General features: G+C 41.7%; 1 protein-coding gene across 1 annotated transcript in view; it reads left to right on the top strand.

Annotated features, from left to right (window-relative positions):
- Nucleotides 1-25,976, top strand: part of LOC120035689 (protein bicaudal D homolog 1-like) — a 62,472-nt gene that overhangs the window by 7,362 nt on the left and 29,134 nt on the right. Inside the window, exons 2-3 of the mRNA XM_038982251.1 lie at nucleotides 4,994-5,156; nucleotides 9,987-10,199. Coding sequence (XP_038838179.1) covers nucleotides 4,994-5,156; nucleotides 9,987-10,199 — 376 coding nt within the window. The remainder of the gene's footprint in view (nucleotides 1-4,993; nucleotides 5,157-9,986; nucleotides 10,200-25,976) is intronic.

Genomic DNA, 25,976 nt, shown 5'->3' with positions numbered 1-25,976 from the left:
GAACTGTTTTGCTAGCACAGACTGGAATATGTTCCGGGATTCATCCAATGGCATTGAGGAGTATACTACCTCAGTCATCGGCTCAATAAGTGCATCACCGACATTGTTCCTACAGTGACCGTACGTACATATCCCAACCAGAAGCCATGGATTACAGGCAACATCCGCATCGAGCTAAAGGCTAGAGCTGCCGCTTTCAAAGAGCGGGACACTAATCTAAATATACTAACTTTAAGAAATCCCGCTATGCCCTCAGACGAACCATCAAACAATCAGTGTCAATACAGGATTAAGATTGAATCCTACTACACCGGCTCTGACGCTCGTCAGATGTGGCAGGGCCTGAAAACTATTACAGACTACAAAGGGGAACCCAGACGTGAGCTGCCCAGTGACACGAGCCTACCAGACAAGCTAAATGCCTCTTATGCTCGCTTCGAGGCAAGCAACACTGAAGCATGCATGAGAGCACCAGCTGTTCTGGATGACTGTGTGATAACGCTCTCGGTAGCCGATGTGAGCAAGAACTTTAAACAGGTCAACATTCACAAGATGGATTACCAGGACGTGTACTCAAAGCATGTGCGGACCAACTGGCAAGTGTCTTCACTGACGTTTTCAATTTCTCCCTGACTGAGTCTGTAATATCTCAAGCAGACCACCATAGTCCCTGTGCCCAAGAAAGAGAAGGTAACCTGCCTAAATTATTACCGCCCCGTAGCACTCACGTCGGTAGCCATGAAGTGCTTTGAAGGATGGTCATGGCTCACATCAACAGCATCCTCCCAGATACCCTAGACCCACTCCAATTCGCATACCGCCCCAACAGATCCACAGATGATGCAATCTCAATTGCACTCCACACTGCCCTTTCCCACCTGGACAAAAGGAACACCAATGTGAGAATGCTGTTCATTGACTACAGCTCAGCATTCAACACCATAGTGCCCATAAAGCTCATCACTAAGCTAAGGACCCTGGGACTAAACAGCTCCCTCTGATACTGAAATCCAGGACTTCCTGACGGGCCGCCCCCAGGTGGTAAGGTTATGCAACAACACGTCTGCCATGCTGATCCTCAACACGGGGGCCCCTCAAGGGTGCGTGCTTAGTCCCCTCCTGTACTCCCTGTTCACCCACGACTGCCTGGCCAAGCACGACTCCAACACCATCCTTAAGTTTGCTGATGACACAACAGCCTGATCACTGACGACGTAGAAACAGCCTATATGGAGGAGGTCAGAAACTTGGCAGTGTGGTGCCAGGACAACAACCTCTCCCTCAACGTGAGCAAGACAAAAAAGCTGATCATGAACTACAGGAAAATAAGTGCCGAACAAGCCCCCATTCACATCTACGGGCTTGTAGTGGAACGGGTCGAAAGTTTCAAGGTCCTTGGTGTCCACCTCACCAACTAACTTTCATGGTCCAAACACACATAGACAGTCGTGAAGAGGGCATGACAACACCTTTCCCCCTCAGGAGACTGAAAAGATTTGGCATGGGTCCCGAGATCCTCCAAAAGGTCTACAGCTGCACCATCGGGAGCATCCTGACCGGTTGCATCACTGCCTGGTATGGCAACTGCTCAGCATCCGACTTTAAGGCGCTACAGAGGGTAGTGCATACGGCCCAGTACATCACTGGGGCCAAACTTCCTGACATCCAGGACCTGTATACTAGGCTATGTCAGAGGAGGGACAAAAAAATTGTCAAAGACTCCTTAACATGTTCTTCTCTCATGTCACACCCTGATCTGTTTCACCTGTCTTTGTGATTGTCTCCACCCCCCTCCAGGTGTCGCCCATCTTCCCCATTATCCCCTGTGTATGTATACCTGTGTTCTCTGTTTGTTTGTTGACATTTCGTCTTGTTTGTCAAGTCAACCAGCATTTTTGTTTCAGCTCCTGCTTTTGCCAGTCTCTCTTTTTCTCGCCCTCCTGGTTTAGACCCTTGCCTGTCCTGACTCTGAGCCCACCTGCCTGACCACTCTGCCTGCCCCTGAACCTGAGCCTCCCTGTCGACCTGTACCTTTGCCCAACCTCTGGATTATTGACCTCTGCCTACCCTGACTTTGAGACTGCCTGCTGTCCGGTACCATTGCCCCACCTCTGGATTACTGACCCCTGCCTGCCTTGACCTGCTCCTGTTGGAATATTAAACCATTGTTAATTCGATGTTGTCTGCATCTGGGTCTTACCTTCATACCTGATACCCCAAGCCATAAGACTGCTAAACAATTAATCAAATGGCCACCAGGACTATTTACATTGAACCCCCCCCCCCCCCCCCCCTCCCCCTTATATATAGCCTCATTGTTGTTATTTTATTGTGTTACTTTTTATTTCTACTTTCGTTTATTTAGTAAATATTTTCTTACCTGTTTTTCTTGCACTGCATTGTTGTTAAGGGCTTGTAAGTAAGCATTTTCACTGTAAGACTGTATTCGGCATATGTGACAAATAAAATTTGATATGATTTGAAAATAGCTGTGCAGCGACGCTCCCCATACAACCTGACAGAGCTTGAGAGGATCTTCAGAGAAGAATGGGAAAAACTCCCCAAATACAGGTGTGCCAAGTTTGTAGCGTCATACCCAAGAAGACTTGGGTATGAGAGACAGCCTCTCTGCCTGGCCGGTTCCCCTCTACTGGGATTCTCTGCCTCTAACCCTATTACAGTGGCTGAGTCACTGGCTTACTGGTGCTCTTCCATGCCGTCCCTAGGAGGGGTGCGTCACTTGAGTGGGTTGAGTCACTGACGTGATCTTCCTGTCTGGGTTGGCGCCCCCCCTTGGGTTGTGCCGTGGCGGAGATCTTTGTTGGCTATACTCGGCCTTGTCTCAGGATGGTAAGTTGGTGGTTGAAGATATCCCTCTAGTGGTGTGGGGGCTGTGCTTTGGCAAAGTGGGTGGGATTATACTCTGCCTGTTTGGCCCTGTCTCCGGATGGGGCCACAGTGTCTCCTGACCCCTCCTGTCGCAGCCTCCAGTATTTATGCTGCAGTAGTTTATGTGTCGGGGGGCTAGGGTCAGTCTGTTATATCTGGAGTACTTCTCCTGTCTTATCCGGTGTCCTGTGTGAATTTAAGTATGCTCTCTCTAATTCTCTCTTTCTTTCTTTCTCTCTCTCGGAGGACCTGAGCCCTAGGACCATGCCCCAGGACTACCTGGCATGATGACTCCTTGCTGTCCCCAGTCCACCTGGCTGTGCTGCTGCTCCAGTTTCAACTGTTCTGCCTGCGGCTATGGAACTCTGACCTGTTCACCGGATGTGCTACCTGTCCCAGACCTGCTGTTTTCAACTCTCTAGAGACAGCAGGAGCGGTAGAGATACTCTTAATGATCGGCTATGAAAAGCCAACTGACATTTACTCCTGAGGTGCTGACTTGTTGCACCCTCGACAACTATTGTGATTATTATTATTTGACCATGCTGGTCATTTATGAACATTTGAACATCTTGGCCATGTTCTGTTATAATCGCCACCCCTCATAGCCTGGTTCCTCTCTAGGTTTCTTCCTAGGTTTTGGCCTTTCTAGGGAGTTTTTCCTAGCCACCGTGCTTCTACACCTGCATTGCTTGCTGTTTGGGGTTTTAGGCTGGGTTTCTATACAGCACTTTGAGATATCAGCTGATGTAAGAAGGGCTATATAAATACATTTGATTTGATTTGAAGACTCGAGGCTGTAATCACTGCCAAAGGTGCTTCAACAAAGTACTAAGTGAAGGGTCTGAATACATTTTTAGATTTTATGTTTTTGCAAAAAAATCTACAAACCTGTTTTTTCTTAGTCATTATGGGGTATTGTGTGTAGATTGATTGGGGAGGAAAAAAACAATTTAACACATTTTAGAATAAGGCTGTAACGTAACAAAATGTGGAAAAAGTCAAGCAGTCTGAATACTTTCCGAATGCACTGTATTTATTAAAAGTCCAAACTAAGTCCAAACTAAGTGTGAAATAAATAAGTCATAGCTAATCTACATAGTCCACTGATCTATCCACTATGACTCCACCTACCTTTGACCTTAATCTTGAAAATTCACCTCTCTTACATTAAAACTTGGATTCCAAGTTTCTTTTCCATTTAAGCAATCAGGTGGTCGTTGACAAGTCTTGGTTTTTATCATTTGTGTTGCTTACTATCACAGAAGAAGTGAAGTCCAAGAGGGCTCTACCGTGGAGGTTAGGTTGGAGATGAATCACTGTTACACCGAAGTAGTTCAGTCTCCTGCGTGCTGAGCTCCCTGGGTCTAAAAATGGCACAGAGCTGTCCCACGACTCCCAAACAGGGTATGTCGCAGGGGGGAAGGATTTCAGGGTAGCACACCACTCCACAACACACCAGACTACACAACATACCAGTCAACCGTCCCGTGTCGACCAGAGAACTGTCTGCTCCTCATCCTATGCCTGAGGGATGAATATCTATAGAAAGGGCTTTCTTTGTGTGGCTTCTATCGCAGATGGACCAGAATGCCTCAGGGTGGAATCCACAATGCAGTATACAACTATAATCAGTATAAAACACCGTACTGGACCCCACTTGTTAACCACATATTATCACCCCAGGATATGACATACAACTTTAAACATCCTCACATCCACCATGTTTAATGTGACATGATAAGACGATCTTGTTATTCTGTGGTAGCAGTGCACCTTATATTTTTGTTGATCTTCATATACAGTTACAGTACAGGCATGGAGTTATTTTAAGCCGTGCATCAGAGGAGGATGCCTCATGCAACAGGGAGCCAGAGCACGTTTTCCTCATATGTGTTTGAGCTGTGTTACAGAGTGATGTGTTCTGTAGAGAATAACAGGAAGCAGATGGAGAGAACAAGCTTTGAGGTCGCCTAGCTTCCCTTTGTTCGAAAACCATCTGCCTCTCCCACTATGCATCCAAGATCCCCTGTCTCTATGGATGAGCAGCACTGACTCTGAATCACAGGCAGCCTCCACTGTCTGTTCTCCCTCCATCCTCCAGAGTGGAGCCAGGGGGAGAGAGGCCTCAGAGTGGGGCCCAAGCCAAGCTCCTGCTCCAGGGACCCAGCTGGACTCTCGAGGGGCCTGTGGAGTCTGGCCCTCCTGCCTGTCTGGATATTGACAGGCTTTCATCTAAAAGCAACAATGCCAGCTCATTCACCCTGGTCAAGCCCCAAATTAATCACATCTTTTGTTCTAGGGACTACGGGGCCTCTCACCTAATCACTTACAGAATCACTCTGTGGTGTTGCACTTGGAGGAGAGGAGACACGAGGGACATCTGAAACAAGATAGAAAGAGAGACAGAGAGAGAGAGAGCGCTCCTCACATCAATGCATGTTTTTGTAGTGGCCAGACAGAAGCTCCTTAGTGACTGTTTGTGTGTGCAATTAAGGATTGATTACTCTCTTGTGTGTTTATGTGTAGTTCCTATGCAAACGTGATTAGCACTAGAAAAATAGAAGACAAGAGAAACACTGTGCACAGCTGCGTTTGTTCACATGCTGTTGGTACATGCGTGAATAGACAAAGGTGACTTACACTGCAGTCAGTGTCAACGTCAACAAATTGAAAACACATTCTAGATGTGACGTAGGGACTTCCAAAGAGCCATAGACCTGCTTTAACCCAATCCTCTCCTGTCTCATGGGCCGGTTGCTCACTCGCTGACTAAGCATTGAATAATTGAATGTTGTGACTATCTGTGTCATATGGGGCAGTTTGTGGTTAATTGATCATGATGACTGTGACCGAGGCTTTGCATTCCAGTTATTCAGTAGTCATGACTGGTTGAGCTCTCTTTCTGTGAAAGAGTCATCTCATCCCTGAGTGGGTTAATTGTCTGTGTGTGGGGGGGTGTCAGTTTGTTCATCGGTGTGCTGTGTTGTTTCAGTGGAGATGGGATGGGGATCAGCTGTCAGTGTCTGTGTGTGACGCAGGAGGTGGCCAGCTGTCAATGGAAGGATGGTTATTGTATACATCTTCTGCTGCTAAATCTGCTTATCTCATTCACACACACACACACAAACACAAACACACACACAAATAAGTAATGCTATACATGTACTGACTCGATCCCCCTCCACACACAAATTAACAGCCAAGAAAGCTGGTCAAACCTGAAAATGTAATAACTAAATCATCAGATTGTATGTACATCCACTTTTTGTTGGGGAGCTTTAACTTCATTCACACTAAGCTCTCCATTTCAGCGGAGCCCTTGCTTATATTCTGTATTGAGCTCCCTTCCTGTATTAAGATCTGCTCTGGAGCAGAAGGGATTTAACAATGACAAATTACCACTATCTACAAACACACCTCAAAATGCTGCATGCGGCTTATTAGAAAAATGGTGCATTGAGAAAGAAGTCTATTGAAGGTAGTATGACCACAAGTAATAAAGGCTGGTATCTTATCAATGAGTCATCCTTCTGCTCAAATGTTGTGGACATGATGATGATAAGGTGGAAACAGTGTTCCTGAATTATTCATTCACCAATCAGAGAGAACCTTTCTCAAGCTCTCTGGGAGAATCATTCAACTGGGTTTGGTTTTGAGGGAGTGTGGTGCTGAGACTATTACATCTGAGAGGACACAGCTCTCTGTCCAGACCTTTCCCACTGGGCAAAAAGTGGCTGAATCAACATTGTTTCAATGTCATTTCAACAAAAAGAATGTAATGTGATTATGTTGAATCAACATGGAATACTGATTGGATTTGCAAAAAGTTATCAATGTAAGGGTCTTTTTTCATGTAACTTTTAACCTAAAACCAATGATATGGTGACATTTTTGTTGATTTCACGTTGAATTCACATTAGTTGAAAATTCAACCAAATCAAAACTAGACGTTGAACAGACATGTGTGCCCAGTGGGCTGTCTCTCAGACATGCACCAGAAGCACATTCACATAGCAATACGATTATTAGACAAAATTATTTACTTTTATGTTATGTCAGTATTATACAATAAAGAAATGTTGTAAAATGAACATATACATTTCTCATGAAAAAGTCCTAATAAAAAAAGATTTGACAGTTTGACAGTTTGACACAATTTGACAGTTAAATTCAAATCTGAGCCCTGAGCCTCACGTCCCTCTGCAAACTGACCAGACAGCATTTTTCTTCCTCTGGCAGATGCTGGCTGTATTGGGAGATTAACAGCCTTATTTGGCGTGACCAGCGCTCCCAGTACAGCATACGGATGCTGAAATCATATACACTGATTGTACAAAACATTATGAACACCTGCTCTTTCCATGACATAGACTGACCAGGTGAATCCAGGTGAAGCTATGATCCCTTATTGATGTCACTTGTTAAATCCTCTTCAATCAGTGTAGATGAAGGTGAGGAAACAGGTTAAAGAAGGATTTTTAAACCTTGAGACAATTAAGACATGGATTGTGTATGCGTGCCTTTCAGAGGGTGAATGGGCAGGACAAAAGATTTAAGTGCCTTTGAGCGGGGTAGGCGTACCGGTCTGTGTCAAGAACTGCAACGCTGCTGAGTTTTTCACCCTCATCAGTTTCCCGTGTATAGCAAGAATGGTATATATCGTGTGGGTTAGCTGAACTCATATCCCTGAGCATGTGTGCCAAATGTCATCACTCTGAGTCAAACAGACCAAGAGATAAACATGTGCCTGTTATAGCGCCACCGTGAGGTCAATATGAATGTTCTTGCATATGTTGAGTCTTGGCAGTGTTTGCAACATGTGGACCAACTTTTCTTACAATACAAATATGATTGCATTTATGTGCCAGACCACACCCAAGTGAATGTTTATTGGTCAATAAATGAACATGTTTTAGGTACTGGTGTGGAACATGTTTTAGGTACAATTAATTGACAATTAATTGAACACATACACACATGGATATGATGGCGGCAGGTAGCCTAGCGGTTAGAGCGTTAGGCCAGTAACCGAAAGGTTGCTAGTTGGAATCTTTGTGCCGACAAGCTGAAAAATCTGTCAATGTGACCTTGAGCAAGGAACTTAACCCTAATTTTTCCAGTGTTGCCGTTGATAATCACATTGATTGTACTCCATAAATGATGGTGTTTTGTCATAGAGTAAGCCCTTAATTCACGTGTGTGTAACTCATTCCACAGAGGGCTGAGGGTCTTCGGGGTTTCCGTCCTCCGCTGTACTTGATTGATGAATTAAGGTCACTCATTAGTAAGTAACTCCCCTCACCCGGTTGTCTAGGTCTTAATTAAAAAGAAAACCCCAAAACCAGCAGAAACTAGGCCCTCCATGGCATGAGTTTGACACCCCTGACTTAATTGATTCCCTTCTCTGACAAGAGGCCTCTTCATGTACTAACTCCCATCCCAGGCATGTTCTGACTAAGACCTGCTGGTTGATATGGCAGTATGAGATATCTGATGAACCATTGAGTGGTGCAGAAGCTAAGAGAGAGAGTGTAGTGTGTGTGTGGCTTTTTTTAATACTTTTCTGTGCCAGTAGACAACCAAGTACAATCTGATTTAATTGCATACTCTAATCTTCTGCACTTGACCTGGCATTACATAGAACCTTTATATACTCAAAAATAAATAAATGCAACATGCAACAATTTCAGTTACAGTTCATATGAGGAAATCAGTCAATTGAAATACATTCGTTAGACCCTAATCTATGGACATGACTGGGCAGGGGTGCAGCCATGTTGGGGCTGGGAGGGCATAGGCCCACCTACTTGGCAGCCATACCCACCCACTGGGGAGCCAGGCCCAGTCAATCAGACTGAGTTTTTCTACAAAAGGGCTTTATTACAGCCAGAAATACTCCTCACCCGCCCTCAGAAGCACCAAGCCCCCCTCCCCCCACCCGCCCTCAGACGATCCCGCAGGTGAAGAAGCTGGATGTGGAGGTCCTGGGCTGGTCTGCAGTTGTGAGGCCGGTTGGACGTACTGCCAAATTCTCTAAAACAACGTTGGAGGCAGATTATGGTAGAGAACCGAACATTCAAATCTCTGGCAACAGCTCTGGTGGACATTCCTGCAGTCAGCATGCCAATTGCACGCTCCATCAAAACTTGAGACATCTGTGGCATTGTGTTGTGTGACAAAAACTGCACATTTTAAAGTGGCCTTTTATTGTCCCCAGCACAAGTTGCACCAGTGTAATGATCATACTGTTTAATCAACTTCTTAATATTCCACACCTGTCAGGTGGATGGATTATTTTGGCAAAGGAGAAATGCTCACTAACAGGGATGTAAAGAAATTCTTACACAAAATTTGAGATAAATAAGATTTTTGTGCATATGGAACATTTCAAGGAATATTTATTTCAACTCATGAAACATGGTATCAACACTTTACACATCGTATATATATTTTTGTTCAGTGTGTTTTTCATAAGGCCAGGTAATCCTGTTTCAGTCTGTTTCCTTTAGTTTGGTACCCAATGAATACAACCTTGGTGCTGTAGAGGTAGCTGTTACAGGTGTGAATAGGAGCCACCTTTCCAACATGGCCGGTATCCAGGGGTCATTGGCTGTTGTTGATCAATGCTGTCATTCCCTCAATCAAGCATCAAGCCAGGATTCCTTTGTCATGACAAGTCAGCTTGGAGCGCTGTGTGAAAACCTGTGTCAGGAGAATGGGAACACAGTGTCTATCGATCAGAGACAGGGGCTGAAATATCATTGCACAATACCCTTGAGGCGGGGAGGGACAACCTTGGAGCTTTGTGGGTGATAAGAAGGTACCTAGTGACCACAGGGGACATAGTCTCCTCCACAACCATATCCAAAGTGTATAAGATTTTTTGTTATTAGCTACTTCAGGGATGCTGGTGTCAGATCATTACTACCTCTACCGTTGTGCACTTGAGCAAGGCATTTAACCCCAGAAATAGCTTTCTATCTACGGACGCTGTACCATGGCTAACCCTCTGCCTTTTGAAGAAAAATTCCTTTCTAACCAAACAGACAAAGTTCTGTATCTCATTCTGGTCTATTCCCTCTCTGCCTCCCCAGGCGTTTGGCCAGGCATACTCCAACCAGCGTAAGGTGGCGGAGGATGGCGAGATCAACGAGGAGTCGCTGCTGCAGGAGTCAGCGTCAAAGGAGGCCTTCTACATGGGCCAGCTGCTGGAGCTGCAGACGGATCTGAAGCTGAGCCGCTCCGTGGCGTCCAACGTGTCCAACGAGAGCGAGAGGCTCAACACCGTGCTTCAGGAGCACAAAGAGGTAGAGACTTTTGTCCACTGATGTCACTCTCTCACACCTCTGACTAGTGTCATGCTGTAATACATTTTGAGCTGTAGTATGGTATTTGGGTCAAAAGTGGATTTTTTTTTTTTTACAGAAGAATTAGTATTTCTCTTTTTTTTTCTCCACTTTTGATCCAAAAACCGTGCTACAGCTAAAGCTGTATTACACTTTTTATGTTCCCATGAGTGTTACATATGCACTTTCAGTTTTTTTTGCAATACATAATTGTTAAAAATGTGATTGTTATAAGATTATTAAATTTAGTCATTCAGTGCACCCATGAATGTAAACAAAAAACTGAGTGTTATGTAAAGAAATGAATAGTAAAATATGAATAAATGCATGGTCTCAAATATTTAGGTTTTAGGTTTTTAGGTTTGATTTATTCGCACCAAAGAAAAGAAGTGAAAGACAAAACAGTACAGATTTTAAAAAATTGTAAAAATGGTGTGCAGGTGAGGTTAAAAGCCCAAAATGGCAACAACAAAAAAGTTTGTTCAATCAGTTAAACAAAGCATATTAATTATAATTGTACATGATATACAATTGGTCAATTGGTCAAATATTCAACATCTATGAGGTCAGAAGTTACATTATAATGATTTTTATTTTTTTCACTTTTCACTGCAATTTATGTTAGGGAAATAAAAACCATGTGAAATGTCTCTTATCGGCTGAGCTTCTCTCTGCATTTTTCAGACAATAAAAAAATGTCATAGTTTTTTTACATTAAAAATACTGGTTGTATGTATGATTTTTCTCACTTAAACATGTTTTACAGGCGACTGCTTGTGCACCCATGTGAAAACTTGACTTTCAATCTTAAGTATTGAAATAAAATATTAATTAAGTTTCCGATAATTCAACATTTTTATTGTTTTGTAGCAGTTGTATGATGTCACATCCTGTCAGATCAGCATCGTAATGTGATTTGATCCAAAATTGTGACTTTTTTCGGTTGCACCAAACGATAATCATTAAGGACATTTTTCCAGACAAAAGTATTTAAAGTATTTAAAAGCTTTCTGCATAAACTGTCTTACCCATATAGCAGTATAGTGGTATACACCTTACAAAATCATGCTAGTATAATATTTGTTGACCATTTTATTATGATTTAAGATGTTTTATTAACATTTATCTACATTACCTTTGCCTTCGGACGGTTGCTCCTAATCCCATTTTTTTAACTTCAGAGCACCAAAAGTAACCATTTTTTTTCTTCACATTTAACCATTAACTCTTTTAGAACTCATATAAAAGAGAAAAGTCAAAATTACATTATGTAGAATTTGTAAACATTAGTTCTTGACTTTGGAAAATATTTCATTCGGACACCAACATTTACACGTCACGTCATTGGCCCTTTTACATGTTTTCCTGTGTAGGCTACTGTGAATCCACAAAATGAGGTTATGTACTCAATTTAGCCTACAGCCTACTGTAATGTCACACATTGAGATATTATTTGTAGATTAACATGAGGTGCATCTTGCTACCCTGCTGATAGGGACCAGCTGTTTGGTGTCAAACTCTGTGTGAGGTACAGTAGCGGTCACAGGGTCACTCTAAAGGGCGGATAGGGGTCATGCAGAGAGTGACTGTGTGGAATGTGTGTGGAGTGTGTGTGCAAGCGTACGTGCCTGTGTTTGTGCGCGTGGTGCATGCCTGTGTGTGGGGGGGGGGGGCTACGTACATGTGCTTGTCAGCAGAGGCAGAGGGGTTCAGGCCGGGGTCAGACGCCGCTGCGGACATGACCCCATTGTGGAGGGCAAATCCGGTGCTAAGCTAGGGAATAAGAAAAATGCCCTGAGCTCGGCACATGTGCATCCCTGAGTGAGCCAGGCTGCTCTCTCATCACACAGTACAGAACAAACTGTGCCCTCCCAGCCCAGGGGTGGCAGCAGTTCATTCACTAGTTAGATTAGATGCTTCACACACTGTTGGCAGGAACCGCTGGGGTCGCACAGTCACTGTTTGTGTCTGCTCACTTGTCATTCCAAGCATTCCAAAAATGTGAGTTCAGTTATTGTGAATTACATTTTTGTAAAATATCTACACTACCGTTCAAAAGTTTGGGGTCACTTAGAAATGTCCTTGTTTTTGAAACAAAAGCACATTTTTTGTCCATTAAAATAACATAAAATTGATCAGAAATACAGTGTAGACATTGTTAATTTTGTAAATGACTATTGTAGCTGGAAACGGCAGATTTTTAATGGAATATCTACATAGGCGTACAGAGGCCCATTATCAGCAACCATCACTCCTGTGTTCCAATGGCACATTGTGTTAGCTAATCCAAGTGTATCATTTTAAAAGGCTGTTTGATCATTAGAAAACCCTTTTGCAATTATGTTAGCAGAGCTGAAAACTGGTGTGCTGATTAAAGAAGAAATAAAACTGGCCTTCTTTAGACTTGTTGAGTATCTGGAGCATCAGCATTTGTGGGTTCGATTACAGGCTCAAAATGGCCAGAAACAAAGCACTTTCTTCTGAAACTCGTCAGTCTATTCTTGTTCTGAGAAATGAAGGCTATTCCATGTGAGAAATTGCCAAGAAACTGAAGATCTCGTACAACGCTGTGTACTACTTCCTTCACAGAACAGCCCTAACCCTAACTGGCACTAACCAGAATAGAAAGAGGAGTGGGAGGCCCCGGTGCACAACTGAGCAAGAGGACAAGTACATTAGAGTGTCTAGTTCGAGAAACAGACGCCTCACAGTGAAGAGGAGACTCCGGGATGCTGGCCTTCTAGGCAGAGTTCCTCTGACCAGTGTCTGTGTTCTTTTGCCCATCTTAATCTTTTCTTTTTATTGGCCAGTCTGAGAAATTGCTTTTTCTTTGGAACTCTGCCTAGAAGGCCAGCATCCCGGAGTCGCCTCTTCACTGTTGATGTTGAGACTGGTGTTTTGCGGGTACTATTTAATGAAGCTGCCAGTTGAGGACTTGTGAGGTGTCTGTTTCTCGAACTAGACACTCTAATGTACTTGTCCTCTTGCTCAGTTGTGCACCGGGGCCTCCCACTCCTCTTTCTATTCTGGTTAGAGCCAGTTTGCGCTGTTCTGTGAAGGGTAGTACACAGCGTTTTTGTACAAAACATTTACTTTATTTTTATTATTTTATTTTATTTTGGGGTCTATAATGACTAAAATCACCAGGAATTCAGCTAAAATGAATTTCATTTAGGAAATGAATTTAAAGAAGAGACATGATTGTGTCTCAATGTAATCAAGGTAGGAAATTATTGTTATTTTGAAATATAATCACTTTTTGGGCTTAGTTGTCGTCAATTTGCTGTGAACAAATTATTAGAATTATGTTCTGGCCCCCCTACCATCCACTCTGACAAAAATCAGCCCGCGGCTGTATCTAGTTGCCTGTTTGTGATATCTTTACTAGGCCTAATTGAATAAACCTTGTAAAATGTCTCTTGCTTTTACAATAAACCTTGTAAAACTTCTCACGTGCACCTGTTTCATGTGCACCTGTCACCTGTTTGCTTCGTGACCTGGGTGGCCCTTGGCTCTTTGATGATCTGCTGATTAGCCTGTTGCCTTGCTGTGTGGGTCTCCTTTGCCTGTGTGGTGCATATTAATTAGAAGACAGTCTCTTTTTAATGTGCTGGAGCCACACAAGGGGCTTAATTTGTCTCTAACTGGATCTAATCAACTGGTTTAATGTGGATCCCAAACAGATTCTAAAGATGTAGGATCTTAATTTGATCTCTCTTTTTTTTCATCCTGTTGCTGCAGGATTAATTAAAATCTTCTTCTTGACAGGGGGCGAATTGAAACATATGGCAAAATATGCGTACCCATTTTAAACTGCCTATTTCTCATCCCCCGAAACTAGAATATGCATATAATAGTCAGATTAGGATAGAAAACACTCTGAAGTTTCCAAAACTGTAAGAATTTTGTCTGTGAGTTAAACAGAACTTTTATTGCAGGTGAAAACCTGAGAAAATTTCAAGCAGGAAGTGGCACTAATTTTGAGAGCTCTGTGTTCGAAAGCCTTCCTATTGCATATGTGAAGTCTCATCAATAAGACCTCTTTTTCTATGTCTTCCCTAAGGTGTCAACAGCTTTTAGACGTAGTTTCAGGCCTTTATTTTGAAGGATGAGCTTGTAAGAGCAAATTGAGCAAGTGGACAGGTGGGGGCTCTCCGGGTGAATCATGCGTAAATCTGAAAAGGTAGCCATTGTTTCTCTCGCCTTAGTGAGAAGCCAACTGTGCCGGTTGATTTATTATCGAATAGATTTGTGAAAAACACAATGAAGTTGGATCAGAAACAACGGTTGGCATGTTTATGTGGACATTATGGATATCATTTGGAATTTTTTTCGCCGTTGTCGCGAACGCTTTTTCCTGTGAATTCCTGGGTCATGACGCAACAAACAAACGGAGTTATTTGGATGTGAAACATATCTTTATGGAACAAAAGGAACATTTGCTGTCTAACTGGGAGTCTCGTGAGTGAAACCAACCGAAAATCAACTAAGGTAAACGATCCATTTGATTGCTTTGCTGGATGTTGTTACCGAGTTACCTGACGCTAGCTGTTCTTATTGTTTTGTCGAGCGATCGATACATTTACACAAATGCATGTATTGCTTTCGCTGTAAAGCATCATTTCAAAATCTGAGACGACAGATGATTAAGGAAAGGCTAAGCTGTGTTTTGCAATACTCCACTTGTGATTTCATGAAATTATATTTTATGATTACCCTCTGGCGCTAGGCTAGGCTATGCTAGTCAGGGTTTTTAATGACAGAAAACCCGGATCCGGGATGGGTAGCAATGAAAGTTAAGATCCTACATGTTTATCTCCTAAAATCAAAGGAATATACAGAAACATGATAGAGACTAAGTTAATAGTAGGTTCTGTGTGTTTTACTGTTTGTATTTAAAATAGGCTCTGGCCTACCGCTAGTAGTTAACCTGCATTGTTTAAATTAATACTGGCCCTGATGTAGAGTGGGACACAGGGCTACAGTATTGGCCTTTCCCATAGCGGTTGTGTTGTGTGAGTTTTTGGTGGTGCACTGGCCATGCCCTGATCCTGTGGTGGTGTTGAGACAGTAATCATTGGCCAGTAATCCCCAGGACTTAATGGACAGCTCAGTCCTAATGCCCTGCTTTGTGAGGAATATATAATGAGACAACACCACTCATTAGCAAACCACAGTGGTCACGTACAGTGAATCAATAATGTCACGGATTAAGAGTTTGTTAATTAGCTGTTTGTGTTTTGCCTCCTAATCCAGGCACTTGTCATCTCCCGTCTGGACTACTGCAACTCGCTGTTGGCTGGGCTCCCTGCCTGTGCCATTAAACCCCTACAACTCATCCAGAACGCCGCAGCCCGTCTGGTGTTCAACCTTCCCAAGTTCTCTCACGTCACCCCGCTCCTCCGCTCTCTCCACTGGCTTCCAGTTGAAGCTCGCATCCGCTACAAGACCATGGTGCTTGCCTACGGAGCTGTGAGGGGAACGGCACCTCCGTACCTTCAGGCTCTGATCAGGCCCTACACCCAAACAAGGGCACTGCGTTCATCCACCTCTGGCCTGCTCGCCTCCCTACCTCTGAGGAAGTACAGCTCCCGCTCAGCCCAGTCAAAACTGTTCGCTGCTCTGGCACCCCAATGGTGGAACAAACTCCCCCACGACGCCAGGTCAGCGGAGTCAATCACCACCTTCCGGAAACACCTGAAACACCACCTCTTTAAGGAATACCTAGGATAGGATAAAGTAATCCTTCTAACCCCCCCCCCCCCCCCTTAAAAGAGTTAGATGCACTATTGTAAAGTGGTTGTTCCACTGGATATCATAAGGTGAATGCACCAACTTGTAAGTCGCTCTGGATAAGAGCGTCTGCTAAATGACTTAAATGTAAATGTAAATGCCTATGGTCCATATTGGAATATCGGTATTTTTCGCTTCCATTGTCACAAGTGTAGCGGTAGCTACAAGTGTAGCGGTAGAGCTGCATAAGGATCTGCAGCAACGCTGTGCTTTCAAGTACAATGCTGTACAGTGTGTCATGACATGGAGATCAAGTGTCAAATAAAATGCTGCTACAGGCTTGAATACAGAAACAGCAGCATGTACAATTGACTGTACATTGAATTGACCTTCCATTTCTCAGTCCATTTCCCTGAGTCCTGCTGTTCCTCCGGTGACTGAAGATGTGGTCAGTCAGGTACTGGAGGGTCCATGTCTGTCCCAAGACCATCTGTCTCCTCTAGGGCTGGGAATTTCAAGAGACCTCACAGTATAATATTATCACTATACTTAGATGCCGATACGATATGTACTACGATTCCCACAATTCTCACTATTCTATATGCATTGCAATTCAATACTGCGATTTTATTGCGATTTTATGTTCCAAACATATTGCTCACTAAATGTCTGCTGCAGAGAGACCATGAGAAAACGAGTTGTAATTAGTCAGGGAAATAAATTGCTGAAAACATGTTGGCTCACTATTTAAAACTAAGTTTGGTGCAAGTACAGCCAACTTTTATTTTGTATTTTTCTTTACAATTTGATACTTGAAGCCAAATATCGATATAATATCATCCAAACATAACTGTATCGATATTTTCCCCCATCACTAGTCTCTTCTCCTGGTGAGGCTCTGGCCAGGGTCCCACTATTCACCCCATATCTAAGACCCAGAGTCTGGGTCAGCACTTCAGTGTAGGGCAGGCTAGGAGCCACTAAGCAACTTTATTGAAATAAAGTTGAAGCCCTGAATAAGTAAGAAGCCCTGAATAGATACTGTATGAGGGGCTATGGAGGACTGAAACCTGTTCATCATTTATGGTGTAAATATAGGCTAACATGCGTGTACATGTATGCACACACGTTCTGTACACACACACACACACACACACACACACAATGTACTAGCTGCAACCCAAACCAATTTGAATTTAGTAAGGCAATTCTATTGGCTGGTGTTTGAGTTATGACTCAGTGTAAATTATGTTAAATGTTTGATAATGTGTGTCCAGCCATGTAAAGCCAGAATCTGAGGCTGCTGTACTGTAAATCCATACAAACTTATAGTGCCCGTAGCCAATGCTCTTAGGATTCACAACTCCTCTTCAGGAAATTGCATTGTGTGTGTTTGTGTGTGTGTACACATTTTTACCAAAAGACCTCTCAAGAATAGTAAACCAACAAAAATTCAGAGAAGTGCGGACATTTTGATGGTACTCATTTAGGAGTTATCGTTAGGGGTTAAGGTTAGGGTTAAGGTTATGGTTAGGGTAAAAGTTAGGGGTAAGGGAAAATAGGTTTTTGAATTGGAATCAATTGTTGGTCCCCAAAAGGTATAGTAAGACATAGCTGTGTGTGTGTGTGTGTGTGTGTGTGTGTGTGTGTGTGTGTGTGTGTGTGTGTGTGTGTGTGTGTGTGTGTGTGTGTGTAACTGTAATAAAGCTGTGCATATTGAAATGGTGTTCTTTTCTTACTTCTTCTTCTTGACATTTAGATTAACATGAAAACGTTGCTGAGACTCAGCTTCCTTCCTTCTAACCCATTTCCCAGATTTATGACATTACCAGAATTTCTCCCACCTAATATATCATCTGATCCACCACAGCATGTTCAGATCTCTATGGCTGCTGCCTCCATTCTCTGTGATTGGCCCAAAAGAATGATCTTGCAGAGAATGAGAGTGCTGACTCTGCTTACAACTCAGAGGGCCAATTTGTTTCATAGAGTGTCAGGCTGATCCCGTCTCTGAACTGAACTCTGGACTGCCTCATCATCATCACATCGGAGGAGATACTGTGTGTGTGTGTGTGTGTGTGTGTGTGTGTGTGTGTGTGTGTGTGTGTGTGTGTGTGTGTGTGTGTGTGTGTGTGTGTGTGTGTGTGTGTGTGTGTGTGTGTGTGTGTGTGTGTGTCCTATTTAGAGTTGGTGCATTAAAAAGAGGCGAGAGGCCAGGTATCTGGACTGGACTTATAGAGCAAAGACATCTATTATTACTGCATTCAGAGGGTTCAGAACATACAGCAAAGTGACACTAATTCACATACTATGAGTGCTGATGCATGCCATACTGTTCTAGTTCATATTTTGACACATAGATACTGTAAGTATTATAATGACATCATATTGTAACTACCGAGTATAGACAGGTTGGCAGCTAGCAGGTGATCTACACATAGTCAGTGCAAACTACAAACTATATGTTATATAAACATGTATTGTGAATGTATATACAGTATATTATACAGTGCCTTCAGAAAGTATTCACACCAGATGACCATTTCCACATCTTGTTGTGTACAACCTGAATTTAAAATGGATTCAATTGATATTTTGTGTCTACACACAATACCCCATAATGTCAAAGTCGAAATATGTTTTTAGCAATTTTTATAAATTAATTAAAAATGAAATGCTGAAATGCCTTGATTCAATAATTATTCAGCCCCTTTGTTATGGCCAGCGGTGAAAGTAATGCAGTACGGTCCGTTACCGCGTCTCGACAAAATAATTTGTGGGGGTACGCTGTACCAGTAAAACATGACCCTATCACAATAATTAAAACAAAATGTCAAGAAAACTGTAGGCTATTACAACACTTTTTATCATAACCGCATGTCAGAGGCATGAAAATGTATTGAATGTACTTGAAAACAGCTGGTATAGCCTACGCTCCAAAGTGTGATGTGGTTCGATGAGAACACTAAGCTTCAAGTAAATTTTATGATATTACCAAAATTATATAACCTAATTAGCCTACTCCTGTCTATACAGAAATACATCAAATCATTACACCAGAAAGCATGATTTGGACACAGAGGATCATTAACTTATTGGAATATGAAAATTGTTTTAAATCGCAATGCCTAATTTGGGCAGCGCGCACGGCAAATACCAAATACAAGATTGTTGAGTATAGAGGCCCAGCCAGGTATATCGCAATACTTACAAATACAATCACTGGAAAACAACATTTCTAAAGAAAATGGCTATTGCTGTAAAGAGAAGACAATGAAAAAACTCTAATCTCTCTTTTAGTTATCAAAATTCTCAACTTAATTGAGCGAACAGTAGGCCTATAGCCAGGGCGAAAATCTGATATCAACTTTGGAGGGGACAAGTACATGAAATTTTCTCAAGTGCAATTCCTGAGGGGGACACCAAAAGTAGTGCTGTAACACACAGCCTATGTTGTAATATGTTAAATGTATATTGAGCAACCATAATTACTACTACTGGATAATTGATAGGTAGTTAACTGAAGGGTTGTCCCAACTTGTTCAAATGTTTAAATAGTTATAATACTAGTAAAAATAATAGTTATAGCAGTGTTCCTTATCAGTCCAGTATGTATTTACAACCAGCAATACCAAGAAAGGCCAGTAGGTAGCAATGGTACTGTACACTGTGTATGGGTGCAGTTTTCGTAAATACAATGAACATGGTGTGATCTCATCTAAAAGAACCTCCATTGAGAACCCTCACAAAGTTGGTGTCCGTATTGAATTTACCTTTTAATTAGACTTTTTCTGATACATTATTATAGCCATTAAATATCTGCCACTGGCCTGAGTCTTCTACAATAGCTTTATAAGAACAAAAAGCTCAAAATAAGTACAGTTCTAAAAGCGAAATAACTACTTCAATGAATAACTCAAATAAATCAACCAAAATGTCCTTCTAAAATACATATTTACTGTTCAGTCAGTGTCTCAACTCTTCAAACAGCAGCTATGGACAAGTATGTCACACAAAGTACTCCATTTTAAATAAAATAACATAAAATAAATAATTAGTAAGTGTACTGTCATGTACTAAAAACTACTAAACAAAAGAACAAATATCATACTATACACCAGGGGTTCTCATGGTTCCGTGGACCCACAGGGGTCCCTGGTGTAATTGCAAGGTGTCCGTGAAATAAAAAAGTGTAATGAACGTATTCAGCACAAGGATTCCAGTAACTTTACATATAATATAGAGGGGTGGAGGTCCCTGAGGACCACTCAAAACCTTGCCCGCTTTGCTCAAAATATGCAGGGGTTCCAGTACCAGAAAAAGGTTGAGAACCACTGCTATGCACACTACTGAACAAATCAAATCAAATTTATTTATATAGCCCTTTTTACATCAGCTGATATCTCAAAGTGCTGTACAGAAACCCAGCCTAAAACCCCAAACAGCAAGCAATGCAGGTGTAGAAGCACGGTGGCTCGGAAAAACTCCGGCTTTTCGTAGCCGATCATTAAGAGTATCTCTACCGCTCTCTACCGCTGAACAAAAGAACCGAACATATGTTTGCGGGTTTCAATGGATCTAACAAATTGCTGGCAGATATTTTCCCTCTTGAGACTGTCCAGCCTGTCTTTATGTACATTACAGACAACTACGCCGTTCAGTCTCTCTTGGTCCATGCTGGCCCTTAACCAAGTCTTCAACCTGCGGAGTGCACTGAAACTCCTCTCAGCCTCACATGAAGACACTGGCACCACAAACAAAATTCTGATCAGCACCTCAACTTGGTCAACCCCCGCACCTCCACTGGAAGCCTCCTGAGGACATCTGCTGCTTCTCCACTGCTGCTACAGGGGTATTTGTTGCGAAAGAAAGGCAACTGCACTGAAAGAGAATCTATGTTCAGCTCTGGGTACTGATCTAGAGACTCATCCAACTCCCCCGTGAGAAGCGCTCTTTCCAACTTTTGCAGGATGTTTAGACTGTCCTGGTCAAAACGGTCGCCAAACTGAACCTCCACACCATCCAACACTTAAAAAAATTCTGCCCTATAGTGATCCACTGCTTTGCCAGCAAATCATCTTGAGTGTGACTCAATGGAGTCAATCAATGTTGTTGCTTTGTCATTTCTCTTGCCACTAAGAGATGACCGCACACAGTCGACTGCAGCCTGCATACCAGAGACAGTCTGAGTTTTCTTCTGCAGTGAAATGTTTAGACATTCAAGCTCTCCAAGAACAGCAGAGGCAAGTGTGAACCCAAACAGTCTTGCCTTTGCTGAAGTGCTCGAATAAGCCACTGGCAGTTGAAGCTTTCTTGGATGCAGTTTTTGCTCATGCTGCCCTAGCACAGGTCTAAAAGCAGTATTCCGCACAGTCCACCTTGTTGAACATAGGGGTTTCAGGGTGGTCAAATTTGTATCTTTGGACGGCAATTAATTCAAACCTGCAAAATTTGCTTCATTTAAAGATAAAATAATGGCCTGGGTAAAAGACTTCCTGGGACCAAAATTGGCATGAATGATCAGTTTCCGAAAGAAATTGCAGAACGGCGCAAAGTTCTGTATCCAATTTTCAAAGAAAATAGATTAAAAGCGAAACGAGTAGCTCTCGTCGTTGATAAACTATATATTGATAACCAGTTGTTCAGAGACACAAAGACTACTCCATGGTTATTTTAAAAATTACAAAGTTCTCATAGATGAGGAAAATAAACACAATTCAAGCCCGGTTATTGATTGTAACAATACAATACAAAATATAGCTTTTCTATAAATCTTCATATATAACTAATTGAACACAAGCACTATTTCTACATAGTGAAGATAAAAACTAAGTAAACAGAAGGCACAGTATGTGTGGATGGTGTGGTGTGTGTTTATTTTTATTTGTTATGTTTGGAAAGTTGAGTGAGTGAGTAATGAAATAGTTGCATATCCCAGAGCCAGTGTATTGCTGTGGGCCGGGTATGAGAGGGCTTTCAATGTTGTTCAGATGATGGATATACTTTTATAATGAATTATACGTCTTATTTATTTCTTGTCCTATCATGGGGAACTACATTTTTAAAATAAATTATATCTAATTATTTATTATCCTATTTTAATGGTACGGTCCATGGCCCTATACCCTAGACACCCACATGAATGGCCCAGATACTAAGGAGAAGTCCCTAACTGTTTTATGTGCATGCTGTAAGCGGTCTGTATGCAGCCAAAATGAGGTCAGGGACCAAGAGCAGCACTGCCCCCTCAAGATTCTGAGCCTGCTTGGCAGGGTTGGTCCTGCAAAGCCAAAGCCCCCTAAAGGGAGAGCATAATAAACAAGGAAATTCTCAAAGCTGCTAATGAGAACCTTGACGACCTTGTACCTAGCCGGTGGGGATTCCGGTGGGGTGCCCCCACTCAGGCAGTGGCAGTGCTGGCAACACTAGCTGCAGTAACCCATGGGGAGGGGGTCACACTCGGACATTCAGAGAGGGGGTATATTATTGTGGCCCTGGTGGCACGAAATCAAGTCGGACTGCATGGAGATGCTTGGGAACATGGTCAAAATGGATGACCGTATTGTGGGTGTTTCAGGAAGAAGGTGTACATTTGACCTCCATCATTTAGGATGTGACAATGGTAAATAAATCTCTACATTTATGCTCATTTTTTGCGCGGTCTTGCAGGCCTTCTCATGCAGCTGCAACTGCAAGTACATTTGTAAATCATGATCCATCTTGAGTTGGGCTCTGGGATGGTGCAATTGTTGAGAGGGTGAGCTTATGGTTGTGTGGGGGTAAGGGCTGAATGTGTGTGGGTGTATGTGTGTATCCCACAACTGTTGCGAAGGAAGAAGTAAAAGATGTTAGGGACTATAGAGGATGATTCACAGCAATATGTAATAAAAATAGAGGTGAGGGCGATGGAAATGCATTTGGCAATGGATCTGCTTCGGTTCGGTGGATGGCGCTGTGTGCACTTTTCGAAGGATGGATCCCAGTCGGTCCGGGGCTGTGCGATGCGGGGGGTCGGGGGTGGTCTGCCGGTCATTGGGATGACAACCCAACTCGAGATGGGGGCTTTTGGCGGGTGGAATAGTGGGGACCAATTGGAGGTTTGCTTAGTGGAGATGCAAATGTCATGGTACAACTATATAGACACTCAATCATTATGTTACTTTTTAATAGGACGTTTACAAACATATATTTTGATAAAAATAATTGAAAGGTGTGTCTCATTATGGTAAGTGGTGAAATAAGTATAGCCAGTTACAATTGTAATGGCTTAGCAGATAATAAGAAAAGACGATCAGTATTTACCTGGCTAAAAGAGAAGGATTATAATATCTACTGTTTACAGGAAACCCATTCGACAGTTTTAGATGAAGTTTTGTGGAAAAAGAACTGGGGGGGCGAAATATATTTCTCCCATGGGCAAAGAAATTCAAAAGGGGTGATGGTTTTAATTAATAATAACTTTGATCCAAATGTGCAACTTGTCCAAACAGATCCTCAAGGTAGATGGATTATTTTAAATATGTTATTGGACAATAAACATATATGGCTTATTAACCTATACGGTCCGAATAATGATGATCCAAGCTTCTTTGACAATATATATAAGAATGTATCAACTCTACAAGCAACACTAGACTCTATTATTATAGTGGGAGATTTTAATACGGTCTTAAATACCTCTATGGACCGGAAAGGAAATCACACTACAAACTATCACCCTCAGGCACTTAAGGAAATCAGGAATGTCATGGATATATTGGAATTAGTGGATATATGGAGACTTAAATACCCTGACCTAGTGAGATATACATGGCGGAGGCTTAATCAAGCTAGTCGCCTTGACTACTTTCTTATATCATTCTCTCTGGCACCAAAAGTTAAAAAGTGTTTGATAGGGGACAGAATGCGGTCGGACCATCACATAATTGGCATATATATTACTCTTACAGAATTTCCACGTGGGCGAGGATATTGGAAATTTAATCAAAGCCTACTAGATGATAAATTGTTTAGAACTAGGACAGAAGAATTTATAACTGACTTTTTTAGACATAACATAGGTACAGCAGATCCCCATATTGTATGGGACACTTTTAAGTGTGGCTTTAGAGGCCATGCAATTCAGTACTCATCTATAAAACAAAAGCAATTTCGATCAAAAGAGTCCATATTAACAAAGGAAATTGAAGGACTAACAGTACAGTTAGATAACAATAAAAACGGTACCATAGAGGCACAGAATAAGTTAGAGGAAAAACAAAAAGAAATGGAGGAACTTATTCAAGAAAGATCCAGTGTAATATATTACAAAAATAAAGCGAACTGGATGGAATATGGGGAAAAATGCACCAAATTCTTTTTCAATCTTCAATATAGAAATGCTACCAAAAAAAACGTATTAAAACTTGTTACAAATGATGGAGTCACGCATGATTCACCAAATGATATTTTGAAAGAGGAAGTAAAGTACTTTAAGAATATATTTTCGTTTCAGGCTCCTCCATCTCCACTAACTGAAACTAATTGTATGGATTTTTTCCCTAATAATAATGTAAAATTAACATCTGTACAGAAAGACTCATGTGAAGGCCTAATTACAGAGGAGGAACTACTTGATGCAATTGGGGCCTTTAAGGATGGGAAAACTCCAGGACTGGATGGCATACCAGTGGAAGTATACAAACATTTTTTTGATATACTCAAAGGACCATTATTAGCTTGTTTTAACCACTCCTATATAAATGATAGATTATCAGACACGCAACAAGAAGGTGTGATATCATTATTACTGAAACAGGACCCAAGTGGTATATATAAAGATCCAGTCCATTTAAAAAATTGGAGACCTCTTACACTTCAGTGTTGTGATGCAAAAATCCTAGCAAAATGCTTGGCGCATAGAATAAAAAAAGTTTTGTCAGATATTATTCATCCTAATCAGACAGGTTTTTTACATGGACGATACATTGGAGATAATATAAGGCAAGTACTGGAAACAATAGAACACTATGAAATATCGGGGACACCAGGCCTGGTTTTCATAGCTGATTTTGAAAAGGCTTTTGATAAAGTACGACTGGAGTTTATATATAAATGCCTAGAATATTTCAATTTTGGGGAATCTCTTATAAAATGGGTAAAAATTATGTATAGTAACCCTAGGTGTAAAATAGTAAATAATGGCTACATCTCAGAAAGTTTTAAACTATCTAGAGGAGTAAAACAAGGTTGTCCACTATCGGCATATCTATTTATTATTGCCATCGAAATGTTAGCTGTTAAAATTAGATCAAACATTAATATTAAGGGATTAGAAATCCAGGGCCTAAAAACTAAGGTGTCATTGTACGCTGATGATTCATGTTTTCTTTTAAAACCACAACTAGAATCTCTCCACGGCCTCTTAGAGGATCTAGATACATTTGCTATCCTCTCTGGATTAAAACCAAATTATGATAAATGTACCATATTACGTATTGGATCACTAAAAAATACACATTTTACATTGCCATGTAGTTTACCAATTAAATGGTCTGACGGTGATGTGGACATACTCGGTATACAAATCCCAAAAGAAAGAAATGATCTCACTCCAATAAATTTTTATAGAAAGTTAGCAAAAATAGATAAGATCTTGCTACCATGGAAAGGAAAATACCTGTCTATTTGTGGGAAAATCACCCTGATTAACTCTTTAATCATATCACAGTTTACCTATTTGCTTATGGTTTTGCCTACACCTAGTGACCTGCTTTTTAAATTATATGAACAAAAAATATTCAATTTTATTTGGAACGGCAAGCCAGATAAAATTAAAAGGGCCTATTTATATAACGAATATGAATTCGGAGGGCAGAAATTATTAAATATTAAAGCATTAGACCTCTCACTAAAGGCATCAGTCATACAAAAGTTATACTTAAATCCAAACTGGTTCTCTAGTAGATTGGTACGAATGTCTCATCCTATGTTCAAGAAGGGCCTTTTTCCCTTTATTCAGATTAC

Source organism: Salvelinus namaycush, unplaced genomic scaffold, assembly GCF_016432855.1.
Source record: "Salvelinus namaycush isolate Seneca unplaced genomic scaffold, SaNama_1.0 Scaffold1094, whole genome shotgun sequence".
Classification (NCBI taxonomy): domain Eukaryota; kingdom Metazoa; phylum Chordata; class Actinopteri; order Salmoniformes; family Salmonidae; genus Salvelinus; species Salvelinus namaycush.
This window is presented reverse-complemented; position numbering and strand designations above follow the sequence as displayed.